General features: G+C 34.2%; 1 protein-coding gene across 3 annotated transcripts in view; it reads right to left on the bottom strand.

Moving 5' to 3' along the window:
* Nucleotides 1–6621: 6621 nt before the first annotated feature.
* LOC100377103 (neuropeptide FF receptor 2-like) overlaps nt 6622–15201 on the bottom strand; it is a 77599-nt gene continuing 69019 nt past the window's right edge. For 2 of the 3 annotated variants that reach the window (XM_078006220.2, XM_085493678.1), the window contains exons 4-5: nt 9296–9532; nt 6622–8212 (exon numbers count right to left, since the gene is read on the bottom strand). In XM_078006220.2, the coding sequence (XP_077862346.1) occupies nt 8027–8212; nt 9296–9532 (423 nt within the window). In that variant the 3' untranslated portion in view covers nt 6622–8026. Of the gene's footprint in view, nt 8213–9245; nt 9533–15201 lie in introns of all 3 variants that reach the window. The other variant, XM_085493679.1, reaches the window with a different exon arrangement.

Here is a 15201-nt window from a genome sequence, read left to right as displayed (position 1 = left end):
AGCAAACACGACGCCGTTATTCAAGATATGTATTAATTACAGAAGTGTTATTCACAGTGGTGGCATATACTATCCGACAATGCTCCAGGATGGGTAGAGCATTATGTTGGAATCTCAACCTACTCTAACTAAGCAAGCATCATCCTGGGTCTTGCTCTCAAATCTAGGGTAATACTAGAAAAAGTAACATAATGAGTAAAAAAGGGTAATCTGAGAAGATTGGCACCCAGGTTGCGCTAAATGTCAGGCCGATTCAAAGGACAATACTGAATGCTACAATGAGATTGTTTTGTTGCCGAGGAAATTTGACATGCGTCAAATGATGTATGGTGTAGCGAGGGCGTGTGGCAAACCAACAAGCACTGACTGCTGTATAAACTAGCAGAAACTGACTGACAATCAATGCATAATACATTCACCTACTCAAACGTCAATTAGTGTGTTGCTACATTGCGACAAATTGCGTCAGATTAGCAATGTTGATTGTGTTTTTTTAATGTAGTGGCTTAAATCATTACAATAAACTGATGGAAATGAACTGGTCAAGCAGAGTATGGTTTCCTCTGCTGCTTAGTTTTTTTTTGGAAATGTGAGCCTTCCGGGCCATTTAGTGTTAAATGCGGAAACTTTTCTGAAACCCATTGAAATGCAAGGTATTTTAATATGCAACCCTTCCGTAAAACATGTGATGCTAATAAAAAACACATGATTCTGTGACAAACGTATTACAGCTTTAAATTGAGGTTAAATGCAAATAATTTTCAAAAAAGCACTATAATGCCTAGCAATTTAACATGTTTTTCAAAAGTAAAATATAAAAGTGAAACAACGTCAACCTCTTAGGCAAATCAAAGGCTAAAATGCGTCAAAATCTTGCGATACACACAATATAACTTATGTAGGATTCGTAAACGCAGAAATGTATTACATACTCCTAACATGCGTGCATTGACACGAATTTTGAGACGAGTAACCAAATAAAACTATTGTCAAGTAATGTTTTAGTGTACTGGATATACTCTGGGATGGTGTGTCATTGTATTAATCAAAACTATAGTTTGAAACTAGGAATCCTTAGATGGACATTCATAAAAAAACATATATTGCATTCATTGTCAACGCTATTGTAACTAGTTGACTCAAGATAGACCTGAGCAGTTATACTGTACAGTAACATGAGATATATGTGGATGATGTATGAGTGAACACCCACGTGGATACTTCCACTAAACATATAGAAGGTGTTGCCGTTGAGCCGTTGAAAGGTTTGTGTCTGGCACGCATTTTTCAAGGAATGAAGCTGAAATGTAACACAGTTAACAAGGACTTCAATGCTTGTTCGGTTAAAATATCAAATTCTCAAAATCTCATAGTTAAATAAACGATATGTTGAGTATGAAGTGGAAACATGTGTGATGTGTAACATAGAACTGTGCTATATATAATCTACAATTATGTAATCTACAAATTAATCGTTTTCACTATAAATCATAATTTGTTTTAAAGTGTGAGTCTGATATTCAATTAATTCAATTTCCTCAGCTGTCAACAATTGCTTCATGCTAACAGTGAATTCATTGAATAAACAGTAGTTTCATTTTACTAACTTTATTTCATGGCCCTGGGTAATCATATCCAATGACATTTCATATTTGTTTTTTAACACTTGAGAAACGAAAAGCATCGCTGCCGGGATTTGAAGAGTATCCTATTCATCCCCTTGAAGTGAATGTAATAAATAATCTAATTCTCGATCGTGTCATTTTATTCACATCGCCAAATTGTATTAATAATTCAAGACTAGATCTATGCATTGCAAAAGAAAAGACCAATTATTATAATCTGTCTACCGAGAATTATGATTCGTTTATTTAACGTGATTGCGTACAATTCCAAAAAATTAAATATACGTTGAATAACATTTACAAATTAATTTGAGTTCAATAAAGGAAATGTCAACAACTAAATTCATGTAATTAAATCATTCTATCGAAATATTTGTGTGTGAACTGATTGAATCAAACTCATTTTTTACATATTGCAGACACTTTTTCGTCGGAGGTGCTTCATCAAAAAATTTGAATCAGAATAAGAGACTGAATCTAACAAGAAGATGAAAAACTGGTTATCTAGAATAATAAAAAAAATCATACAATGTTCACGTGTATTGACTAAGCGATTAGTCGGCTTTGATGACCTATAACGGGATTGACTCCACAAATACAATTGAAAGGCCTATGTTCTATTGAAAATTGTGTAGATACACCATTGTTTATGAGAATCCATATACAATTGGGCGAAAATAGTGACGTTTAACACTGTTAAAAATGGGCTCCAGTATGTGATGCTGAAGATTTAGCTCATCAAGTATTAAGGTACCATTAAAACGTAGAAAAAATGAATCATGGTAAACCATACAAAAATTGTTGTGTGATGATTCACATACATGTAAGTCAATCATATTTAAAGTTTTTACGTATACTAATATTCGTGACAGCCATTTATCACAGATCACCGAACACAATTTTGAGTTTTCGAGGTTTTTTTGTGGGCCATATATTTTTTTTTTAGAATTTTAACAGTAACCCAACTCCTCTTGCTGGATTTCGAGGATTACTGTGTTTGTTTTGTTAATGGTAGCGAACTACCTCAAATAATGTATTCACTATATAGTTGACTCAAACAATAATATGTAAATGATAGTGAAAATGCTTTTCTGATGAACATCGTGACTAAATCAAAGTTGTTTATGTCGACAACTCAAATTACGCTATGAACACGTGACTAACGCCACGTCCAAGCTTACATATGTGTGTTCCGCATTCCCATGCCATTCTTTGTAATTAGTTCTTTTATGTCTTATTCAACGTCACAGTTAATATTGTCCAGGTTTGTAGTGATTTGTATATAATTTCATGTCGTTATTTTCACCATGTGCCATCGCGAACTTGCTCTAACACTGTAATTTAATTCAGTTGCACAGTTTTCGGACTATAATATTTATACCGTACTGAGATGTCACTACATATGGGAAGTTGGTAGACGCAGAACCCTGAACAGGATAATTGGGATATTGGGTAACTGGAGAACTTATAGTGAACTAATTTGTTAATTATTATTATTACTGTTAAATGTTGCATTCTCTTTTTTTCGAATAATGATACAGTGTGTCACCATCATGTAGTTAGGCCCGGTGTTAATTAATGTGAATCTGTATTTAGTAACTACTTTAAAAAGTTGATTGCGCTATCACTATAAGCCTAATTAATTACAGACCCATGAAGTGTTACCAGTTAGATGTCTACCATTCAATACGGGTTTCTAAAATAAGTTATACATATAAACACCACCACATAAAACTCGGGTTTCGAACTCATGGTCATGACAATTGCCACGCCATGCTCGCAGTGCCCCAAAGAAGAGTCAGTTCGAAATGACGTATATGTAACAGCGCCCACAACGACAAGATGGCAATGCACAAGAAGAATGTTTGACAATACAGACAAGTATATAGCTATTCAGTCAAGGTTCGAATGGATTTTAATTGTTACAATTGACCACAGAGACATATGTATCTGTCCACCGACAAAATCCACTCAAATTATTAAATTATACTTGCAAATAGACAGACAAACTATTACAACATGAAACACGGGATTCGAACTCCCTATCACAGTAATTGCCTAGCCACTGCAGAGGACAAATAACGCAGTTGTAAATGACGTATAGTAAACACTGCTCACAGCAACTAAATGGTAATGCACAAGTCGAATATGCGACATCGTAACATTCAAATGTTTGTAGTGCATTTTGTGAATTGCACCACTTCAATTATGGGTAACTGTTCAACCTCACAATGTCACATGGTGTTTTAAGCACATTTCAAATTTACCGATTTTTGAATATGACTATAATATATTCTTTACGCTGTCGGTGACATTATCCGTATGTTTAACATATGTTGGACATATTTTTATAACTTGAAAGGTAGCAGTTTGTCTTCTTTCTTGGTCTGATACAATGGCTGCCGTGATTTCGTTTGGAACCACGAGACTTGATTTTCTCCTCATATAGTGCTCAAGTCTCCCAGTTTATCGCGTCTTCTAATTTTAAAAAGAATAAAACACTACTGTTTAGGCAATTTGCTTATAATATAAGGTCTATTTATTTGTAAGAATTCTGAAAAAAATGCAACAATTTAAAAACAATCCTAAATTCAATATCTCGACTGCATATTTATTTGATTATTAGTGTATTATCAGACAGATAATTAAAAAAATGTTGGTAGGTACGACTGCCAATGAGACAATCATAGCGATTCTGTCGTTGTCACGTAAACTGTCTATTTGATTATGACACGAGAGAGGCAGGTGTCACGTAGGAAGAAAGACATAATGAGTTCATTTAAAACACCTGACATCCTTCTTGTTCTTGATATAGTTGTGAGATTTACTCAGATATCGAATCAGGTCATCACATGCACGTCTACATAATACCTGACACAATCATTAAGAACAGCTTATGAATCACATCTAATGTGTTGCCACGTTTTGACAATACACCTGAAGCTTACCTCGGGTTTACAAGAGTGAAAATCCTGTTACATAAATGTAATTGTGCCACCTCTTATATATCACCCATTCACAAGACATGTACAAGAACCATGCACATTATTATCTATCATAATTATTACATATTCAGTCACATCTCTAAGCCATTACAAGAAGGCAAATAAGCATATGATATCCGCTCACATACAATATATGCCGAACATTTAATGCGACGGCTACTAATTATTATATAAATAGATTATATTTGATAATTAATGTCAAAATAGCTAGACGTTTCGAGCAATGGCACTTGACCTTGAGATTGGGAACAATTATAATCAGCTGTTTTAGTGTTAAAAAAGATAAAAAATACGATTGTCGTTGACTCTAGTAGAAAAAACATTACTAATATCTCGTGTGCGTATTGTATAATCGGATTGAATTTATTCGAAAGGTTTAATGACATACAATAATTCATCGCGACCAGAGTCTGGTATCATACCATTATATATGTTCCTTGTATATGTTCCCGCAAAAAAATTATTCAATCCTCCTGATAAGAATAAACTCGCATAGCTTGAACCAAAACGACTACCAATTGCAACTTCTCGTTTCTGTTTAAAAAAAACATCACCATATTATAAAAAAAAAACAAGACAAAAGTGGAAGGTTTCATCACTGCACTCATACAAATATATAACAATAAATGGTGGGATATCCATGGAAAATAAATATTATTCAGTAATAACTTGAAATAACTCGTCTTCTCGGCGCAGTAGTAGCATTCTGTAGCATTGCTTTTGAGCACAGCAAAGTAAATCGGTATTTATGGTCTTCGAAGAACAAGACTTTTAGCCGTTAGCATTGTAACCATTTATTACAGTTACTGCTGGTACAGTGACGAGACAGCCATAATCCAAAAGATGTACTCGCTACCGTGTTTGAAAATTATATGTCGGGGTTGCTAAATGAGGATAGTGTAATACGCTCTTTATATACTACACCATGATACCATCCTCTAGTTATTTGCAAATTTTTGCACGGTCACTCCGCACATAGAACATAGCATTCAGTATTTACCATGCATGACATATATTCATTAAAATTATAATGAAAGTGTCTAGATTAAACTCAGAGGATACTTTATTTTCTTTCATCACTTTGATGCAGGATTGCCATTAACTTGGAAATTGGAAACTCGTCGTTTGAGGCGCTATTATCAAACGTTTAAGAGTCTATTTTAGTTTAGATACGTTACATAATCTGCCAAGAATAAGACCCCGTTTCCGTTTGTCCTATTTTTTATTTCAGTTCTTAGCGTTCTTAATTGTTTTGCATTTTAGAGTGCGGTATTTGAACCCATAAATCTGACATAATCCCACAACTAAACTCTCAAAGTGTGAAACTAACTAGACGAGTGCAGTGCAAAATGTGAAACTGGCGTGGAATGTTGCAAAACTAGATGCAAATTTGAACGTGTAAAGTTGTTTATTTTTATTTATTTATTTATTTATTTATTTATTTATTTATTTATTTATTTATTTATTTATTTATTTATTTATTTATTTATTTATTTATTTATTTATTTATTTATTTATTTATTTATTTATTTATTTACTTCACATGCCATGATATGTAAGTTTAATTCACCGGTTGATTTGCAGAAAATGAGCAACATAAATACAGGCTAGTTTTTCTATTATTTGATATCGAGTATTAATGCTATATTTCCTTTATTTAAAATTGTACAAAAGCGATTTTCAATCAAACAAATCATCCCAATTTGAAAATCATTGCAATGAACATCTCACAACCAGTCTGAGTGAATATTTAAAAATGTCATTAGAAACCAAAGAATGTAAAATCTCAGATAAAACGATCCCGCCATTTGTTCTTAATTATTAAAATAGATTCTGCCGGCGAATTAAATAAGACTCAGCGCTCTTTTCATGTGATTACAACGTGAGTGCTAAATAATTCCTGTTCTGTGTAACCATATCCGTGTTACCAAATCACGCATACACACAGTATACACTACAGGTCCATTTAAACACAGTCAGTAGAAGTAAGGTGTTTTACATTTGAAATTTATTACGAATACAGTTTTTACAAAATGTTTGATGATTAGCACTTTACATCAATTATAATATTATGCAAACTACGCAAGACATGGTATATATAACTATCGCATTATTCACAGCATAATAAATATACATTAAAACTGACTGCATTAACTTTCATCGTTTGCCTTGCATCGGCCTCTGATTTCAAGTTACATATTTATTTACATGCGTCAGATCTGACTAATCACAGACACACTACTGGGAATACTCCTCACGATTGAGAAAAAAACGACGACATTAATGCAACATTTAGTGTTTTGTACCATCGCCTGTAGTGAAGTGGATCTATGTAAATCAAACGTTCAATACATTCCGTGGAACGTATTAAAATACAAATCACGACACATCGTAATGTTGGATATTCAATGTAGACGATTACACAGCACGACATGTATTTACCATTCTATTGTACAGCAAATGTTATCAGGCAGCGTGGGATAAGATCAGCACCTTTATTTCATATTAGCTTGGAAATTAGTTTGGGTATATCATAAGAGACTTTGTTAAAACACAGCGAGTGTTGCGAGACGTATTGCCAAGCAACGATGTATTATAATCAGCTACATGTGACCACCACCAACATTGTACTATATCGAGAAAATAATATATAAAAATCAGTTCATGTAAAAGCGTTCTTAATAATAGTGAAAACAGTAAATGGATGTTCATGAAAATATTCATCGAACAACTGTTGGTTTAATTTAACCTGTGTGATATATATATTGATAATATGCGGCAGAAACTGGGCCTCAGGCACTGATTGCATCACATGCACTTAATAAATTAGGAAAAATATTTGACTAAACTTTTAAAATTGAACACACGTGAAGACTATGCAAACACACACTATGGGTGCCATGTATGTACAGTGTTAGACTACTCTGCATTCAAGTGTAATCCGTCCTTGTCACTCAATGACTCGTTCAAAACAAAACAAACAGAGATTCGTGACCATCGGCAATACTGATCTACGCCCATGTTAGGCTCGTGCATTTTTAGTGTATTGGTGGCGTATTGTCTTAGCATGCAAATATTCTATTGAATATCTGAAAAATGGTGTCAAACAGCATATTCTGAAAAAGTTATATATTCCTGAAAGCAATATTGAACAGACACGATTCGTATAATATCATACTTGATCGATGTTGCTTGGCAGATTGCACTGAGTGTCCTTTCCTGGAAGCAGTTTTGTGCCTTCCATTTGTGTCCATGAATACGGAGTTGAAAAGTTGTCACAAAGCAAAGACTTCTTAGCTGGGTTTATCACTATTTCGTGGAAACTTTTTCAGAACATAGCAGGCAATTTTGGTAAAATGTTCAATCCGTTGTATTTAGATTCTATATAATGCTGGTCTAAACTGACGACACGTCGACCCCGGGGTCGTGCAGTCCTACAATTAGGTTATTAACCTTGCCATTCTCGCCAATCAACCCGGGTTTAAAATCCAGATGGTCATCACACTGGTCACATCGATTCACGCCATTAAGCGAGGCGTTCGCCTCCGGCTCTACTGTCCTCATTTTCAATATATTCCTGGGCTGTAAAATAAAAATTAACAAATCAACGGAACAATAAATATTCTGTGAAACAATGAATAATATTATTATATTACCAACAACTCATTTTAAACAGATATTTCGCATTGTTCAACAGCTGTGATTGATATTTATTTGAGTCCCAGGTTTTGTTTTTCAAAGAGAAACCTGATGGCGAGTCATTAGGCATACATATATTAATTTTATTGTACAATTTACTATGTTTTACAGCAACCCTATTCCGTTCCAAAAATGTAACGAAAGAATTTATTTATCATAACTATGATTCAGTCAGTAAATATATCAAGCAACAAACCAACACACTTGGACTTGTGTGGTGTGAATGACGCATATGTAATCGACAACACGCACATCCATTTAGAAGTTCGATCGATTAATAAATATATAATACAATAAAGTATCACAACAAGTGGGGTCAGATTGGATTTTGCCAAAAACATAAATGCGTGTTGATCTCTACGTGTGCGACGACTCGCTTTGTTACCTCCTAGTCTGACGATCGCGACAGCTAGATTTATACGTACATCGACAGATTTGATTAGCAGCTCTAATCAGACGGAAACCTGTAACTTATGTTAGCAGATGATACCCACAGTTAATTACTCCAAATTATCAAATCAGATGGGACAAGCAAATGCATCACTGATATCGACTACATTGTGGACTTGTTTTCGTTAAACGATTCAAGAAGTAAGTGCTACAGTTAATACTGGAGTATATGCTCTTCTACACGATGTCATAACCAGAAATATAAAAGCATGCAAGTAAGAAGAATGAAACACATTATGCACAGATGAAGATGGAGTTATACGTAGGCATATCATGCATTAAAATGCCAGTTCTCATTATGCAAAATATCAAAATATCAAATATCAATTTACCACCCCCAAATTTGACCAAATACACTTTTAAAAAATGATGAATTAATGTCATTCCTTTTCCACATTTTGGGTAGAGCATTATCAGAATAGAGGTGTTAGTGTTATGATGAGACGGTGAAAGATTAGGAACGTACGATAGACAGAAATTATACAGTGCATATTTGGCCTTGGAAGGTCACAGTACCGTCTCCTTCGTTGTTCCAGTTTGGTTACCAAATGATGACTGGCCTCTGGTGTGTGGGCGCATATGCCCGTTATCGCTTCTCAGACAACTTGGACAGCATTTATTAGAGAACAACTCAGCAAAGCCTTTGCGATAGTTCTCGTTGAATCCACAGTAAATTATGGGGTTCATTGCACTGTTAGCATAACCTAACCATATGCAGAAGAATACAATTTGTTTTCGTGCGGCAGACGACAGCTAGAAGTGAGAACAAAGAGAAACCACTGTGAGCTGTGATAATATTATCTGTAAAACAACTCAGTTAAGCAAGGAGTTGTTTTAACATAGTTAACACAAGTCTGATTTGAAGTCTGATTTTGTTTGTCATTACCGTTTCGATAAAAACAAATTTAAACTGTATAATTAAATTAAGGAAATTTTAATAGAGAGTGAGATATTTTCTAATTGAAATTTAACATGTGAAATATATACTTATTCTTGTTTTCAGTACATTGTAAAATGTGTGTATGTGCGTGAGAAACGTCCGAATCGAATGTGGCCAGCATTTCTCAATATTAGTACACACCGCACATGAAAGATAATATGTGCCAGGGTAATGTTAATGTGTGTAGGCAATATGTACTTGAACTTTTATGAAAACAGCAATGTACCACAAATGCATATCCTAAATATTATTTAAAAAAGAACGGTTCCAGTTCCAGTAAGATCAAGTCTTCATTTGATGAGTAGAAAATTAGACTTGTCATTAGTTGAATGCAGCAACGTTTTAGAATCATGTGCGCTATTTTGTGGGTAGACGTTGTACCAGTTTTGCCCTAAAACGGTCATAATTTTGTTTTAATTTTTCATTTACGCCAAATTACTGCATATACTTACGTGTACCTAAAGGAATTAAATGGATACTCTAAGTTTATATGAATAATATGAATAATGACTTCTTCGGAGCATTCAGAAATTAGTTCAGACGCGTTTTAGGTGATATTTGAATTATAGGCGGTGAGCTCCTATTCCGCAGCCGCTGACAAATTAATAATAATTGAATGCGTTAAAATGAATAACAATTAACACAAGTGTTCCAACATAGAGATTTTAAATCCAACATATCTCATTATATATTGTTATCGACAACGTACGTCATTAAAAGTGTTATACTAATTAATTCAATTCCATGAGCTTTGCAACAATAACGGAGAATGACATTCAAACTGTTATATTATAAACAGTTAACAGTTACTTTTTTCAAATGCTGCTACTAAACCAAATGCAACCTAACTCGTTGTGTCGTCACAGGGAGCGTTTTTTCAGCACAGATCTATATCTTATGACGTCTTGCTAGCCGATTTTGTCTATAAAAAGCGCTCCGCGACCTTTTTACACTAATGTTCAAACACGAAACTCGATACTTCTTTTTACGATTTAAGTTGCTTTTTAATAAAATATTTTAGTGAAACGTTCTTTTGTGAGAAAAATATTATTGTCATACGTAATTCAATCTTTGGAATAGCAGGAATTAACTCATAATACGATAATAGAATTTGTGTTTGAAGTTCGAAATTGCCCGTGTAATTTCGGTTTCAACTCAATCCCCCACAAAGAGTTCTATTTCTACGATTATGAATCTGTCACCACGAGATCTTATACTTGTCGTTAATTGGTCGATGCGTCACAGTGGTGTTACTTTCAAAGACGCCCACGAAAACATTAATGAATGAACGCTGCTCGCACTGATAGATATGATATAAAGTAAATAATATTTTGTAATCGTTGTTCTAAAAGTTACTAATAAAAATATCTAGACGTCTCCATACATGAAATGCAATATACAACATTCCTCGACATCTCCTATGGGACCAAAGACACTATTAGAATCAGTAATAAAAGGACAAGCCGGTAGGCTGGTTGGCAAACCGCTTAGCTGTTTCCATGGTTTGACATAAACGTGAAGCTAACGTCGGTTTATAACTAAATGGGCCCCGTATACGAAATTCGCAAATACCATTCAGTCGTTAGAAGTCACTTAGTTTATTACTAGGATGACGTATTCTGCTGTTACATTTATTATTTCCAACCGTTTTGCGATAGTATTTTCTAGAATGAAGGCAGCATTTACAGTTCATTCAAAGTTTAAAGTTGCGTTGGAATTACGTTGATACAGTGTAACAATGTCGGCGCCGGTGCGCAATGTAGCCAAAATAAAAAGCATAATCTTTTGAACACAAAACTGGTAGGAGGTTATACATTTGGGCGATGGCAGTGGTGGGCCAGAATTTCTTTCCAATTAGTGACTGTACGACCTACCTGTGAAGTATGAACGAATTCAGCCGAGCCAAAAAAATTAAAAGTTAAAAGCCGTTGCTGGTGAAAATTTTCTCGGTTATGAAAAAAGATATCAAAAATTCAAATAGTAACTTTGTGTCCACACTCAAGCTGAGTAGTATGAGCTATGTCTGAAGTGTTTTATCCTAAATTTATAGGAGGAGATACATTTGGCGCGAAGTTATAGAAAAATCAGTTTTTTGGGCCGTTGCAATGGCAACGGTGGGCCAAAAAAAATTCTTATTTTTCCTAATAACTAGGGTGAAGATGTGACCTAACTGCGTTTGAGCGAAATCGGCCAAGCCAAAAAATCACATAAGAAATAATACGTGAAAACACTGGAAATCACACATACAAAAAACGACAAAAGTGATTATAAGGGCAATTCTAGCGGAGCGGATCGCCAATAAGTATTACACCTGGGTCGATTACATGGGACAGAACGATATTTCTCGGTGTCTCCTCTTTCCCCAGTATGAACCAATAACCCTCTCAAATGTTGTTTATTTGGAATAGTTACCTAGGACAACGATTACCAAATATTATCTACTTTACATCAAATTATTGCAACGCTGATGTTCGATTTTCGAACCCGACGCGTAGTAAAAGACTTGTTGCGTTTCACCACAAAATGACGGTGTGTGGTTGTACAGCAACTTAACTGATCGTGGTACAATTTAACTGTATAGTTCTTGGTGGAGTATAATAATCAATATTTTTATATTTAAGTAATATATAATAATTCTCACACGGCAAGAGTACACCCAGAAAATCGAGCTGTCAAATACAAAAATAATCCTTGCACAAACGGAAGGAATCTTTTAATATCATTTTAATAATTTAATGATATCCAACGGTTAATAAGCTAAGCTGTATTCGATGACATTTTATAAACATGCTTTCAGGCATTAACGACAATCCGGGTAACCTCCTCAATCTTGGATTGAAACCGTTGAACATAGTGACTGATTTCAACTCTATATATTTAATTAGCTAATAGTGTAATATTTCAGCAATAAAGCTATGGTTTCTTACAATCGTCTTAGTAGCATTGACGTCTGATATCTAGTAGCAAGGACATTGCTTTAAAATATTAACTGAACCAGCATACTAATATCTGTGCGTACTTTACTGTCAAATGAATGTCAATTAAAACCGGTATTGCGACTAATACACGAACATTGTTGAATTCGATTTAATATCGGTCATACCCAAAATGACAGAAAAACGTTTAATCGCTCAAATTAAACACACGCCCAGGGGTAGAAAAATACAATTAAAGTAAACAAGTGAACAAATCAGTGAGATATTGACTAAGGTTGTGAAAATATACTTCTAGCCTAAAACACGTTTTTTGTACAACAGTGAGCATTGTATCGATATGGTGGTAGTGCACGTCCACTTTCAGTGAGCATTGCACTGAGCTGATGTGAGTGCTTGTCATAAACTTGTGAGTATCGTATTGTTTTGGTGTGAGTTTTTGTAAAACTTGTGATCATTGCAGTCAGCTGGTGTAAGTGCATGTCCAGAAAATTGTGAGCATTGCATTTGGTGTGAGGGTACAATTAATGTTCACGCGATTGATCACAATGATTGTTATATTAGTAATATGTTCTGCTACCAGCGGGCATTAGTCATCAGAGCTAATTGGTCCAATTACCTAACACAAAGTGAATCAATTGCTTGTTTGGCACTACACGAAATGATCATAGGGCAATTTGTGTTGAGTACCAGCAACAGCTGTGCGTCTAATTGATAAGAATGAGTGGTACTCTCAAAAAATATATCAACTTTGACCCTGATATATATGACATGGTGAAGGGCGATATTAATAACTGTCCGCTGTTCAAAGAAACTGACAAGGTGAGTTACAACTACAATCATACGTTACCTCGAATATCATATAAATCAGTCACTGGTGATTGCGTATTATAATGACGAACAGTTAAATTACGACTCACTTGCACGGAAAGAAAATTACTGTGTTTGAAACGTGATCCGTAATCGTATCGTTTTTATAACGTGTTATTTGTGTTGTGTGCGAAAACACATAATAATTTTTTTTTTCATGAATATCAGGTGTCCAATGCAATGTCACACACATGTATGTAAATGTATTTTACTTGACAGTACACGTGTGTTGTTAATGATGGACAAAATATCAGTTGCCATGATACTTAAATTTATTTCAATAAATTCAGATCGCCTTTTCATATAATATAATATATTATATCAAATAATATCGCTAATCACGGAAACATATAGTGTATTGTACATTGTCAACTGATACAATTGTGATGACGCAGAGGAAAATAAGACTTACACACTTTCATACAACTTGCGATATTATTCAATGACATGATATAAATGCAACGGTAAGCCTCTGCCAAATAGGTTACCATACAGCGTTCAAACCACACTATCGCCTCTGTAGAATCTTGCTATTAAGTATTTTAAACAGAGTTATAACAATGAAAGGGCTCTGTCATTTCAAATAAAGGAAAATGAATTGGCATGTGTATAGAAGATTTACATAGAAATAAAATGATTATATTATTATGTCAAAACTATCTGATCTAAACACATTGTCTAGTCCGACTCACGATCCTGACAGCGACAATAAAACATCGGCGTTGATTTACACATTCGTATGCTTCAAAGTAATTGCATCGTGTAAGTTTATTACGTTGATCTATGTGCAATTATCAGCTGTCTGATGAGTTTTTACGCATCATTCCAACGCTAATTGGTCTAGGTTATCACCAATAATTAGGTATTTCCAATATTGTCGGCAAAATTCAATCATATGATATGTATTTAAACGGCTGAAACAACACACTCTTAACCGTAGTAATACATCTATCTGACAAGTATGTCACTACAGTGAACACATAAAATGTGGCGTGTAGTGTTTGTAAATGTTAACATGTATCCATTTGCTGCAAACACGATCTATCATCTGTGCTAAATATTCAAAATGTTACTATGGGTTGACAAACATTTCAAATACTACCGCATATAACGATATGGCTTATCAGGAGAGTTGGTGCATGTATGACGGTGTATATTGTTAATTCATTGTTAATTTCATTATTATTTTAACTTATACCAAAGAGTTATATATATGATGGGCAATGGGCCAATGTCAACATAATTTGGTGGTTGTTTTACAATAGTAAAGTAGAGGTAGGAAACTAATACAACGATACGATTATATTAAATAAAAAAGCAAAAACGAGTTATGTCTGTGATAAGTTGTCGCTTATAGTTCCACCCAAATAGAAATGAAAATATACGATACCAATTGTATTATTATCGATACACTATAACGATTGTTGTTAATCACAAGATAAATGTTTATTGTCAAGTTCAAGGAATCGTAACTATCACGAACTGCTAGGATGTAACCAACTCACATATTGTATTTGATGTTTTTATTTATATTTAATGCACTTTTAGTGATTGCGTCTGAAAGTGGACATGTTTCTGTCTTCACTAGTTATATGCTATATTATACGTGTTGTTCTTGTCAAATGAATGAAGTTGTTATATCTCTGATGATTATTTATATACTGTAAATATTTTATTGC

This window comes from Saccoglossus kowalevskii, chromosome 19 (assembly GCF_978046115.1).
Source record: "Saccoglossus kowalevskii chromosome 19, keSacKowa6.1, whole genome shotgun sequence".
Classification (NCBI taxonomy): Eukaryota; Metazoa; Hemichordata; class Enteropneusta; family Harrimaniidae; genus Saccoglossus; species Saccoglossus kowalevskii.
This window is presented reverse-complemented; position numbering and strand designations above follow the sequence as displayed.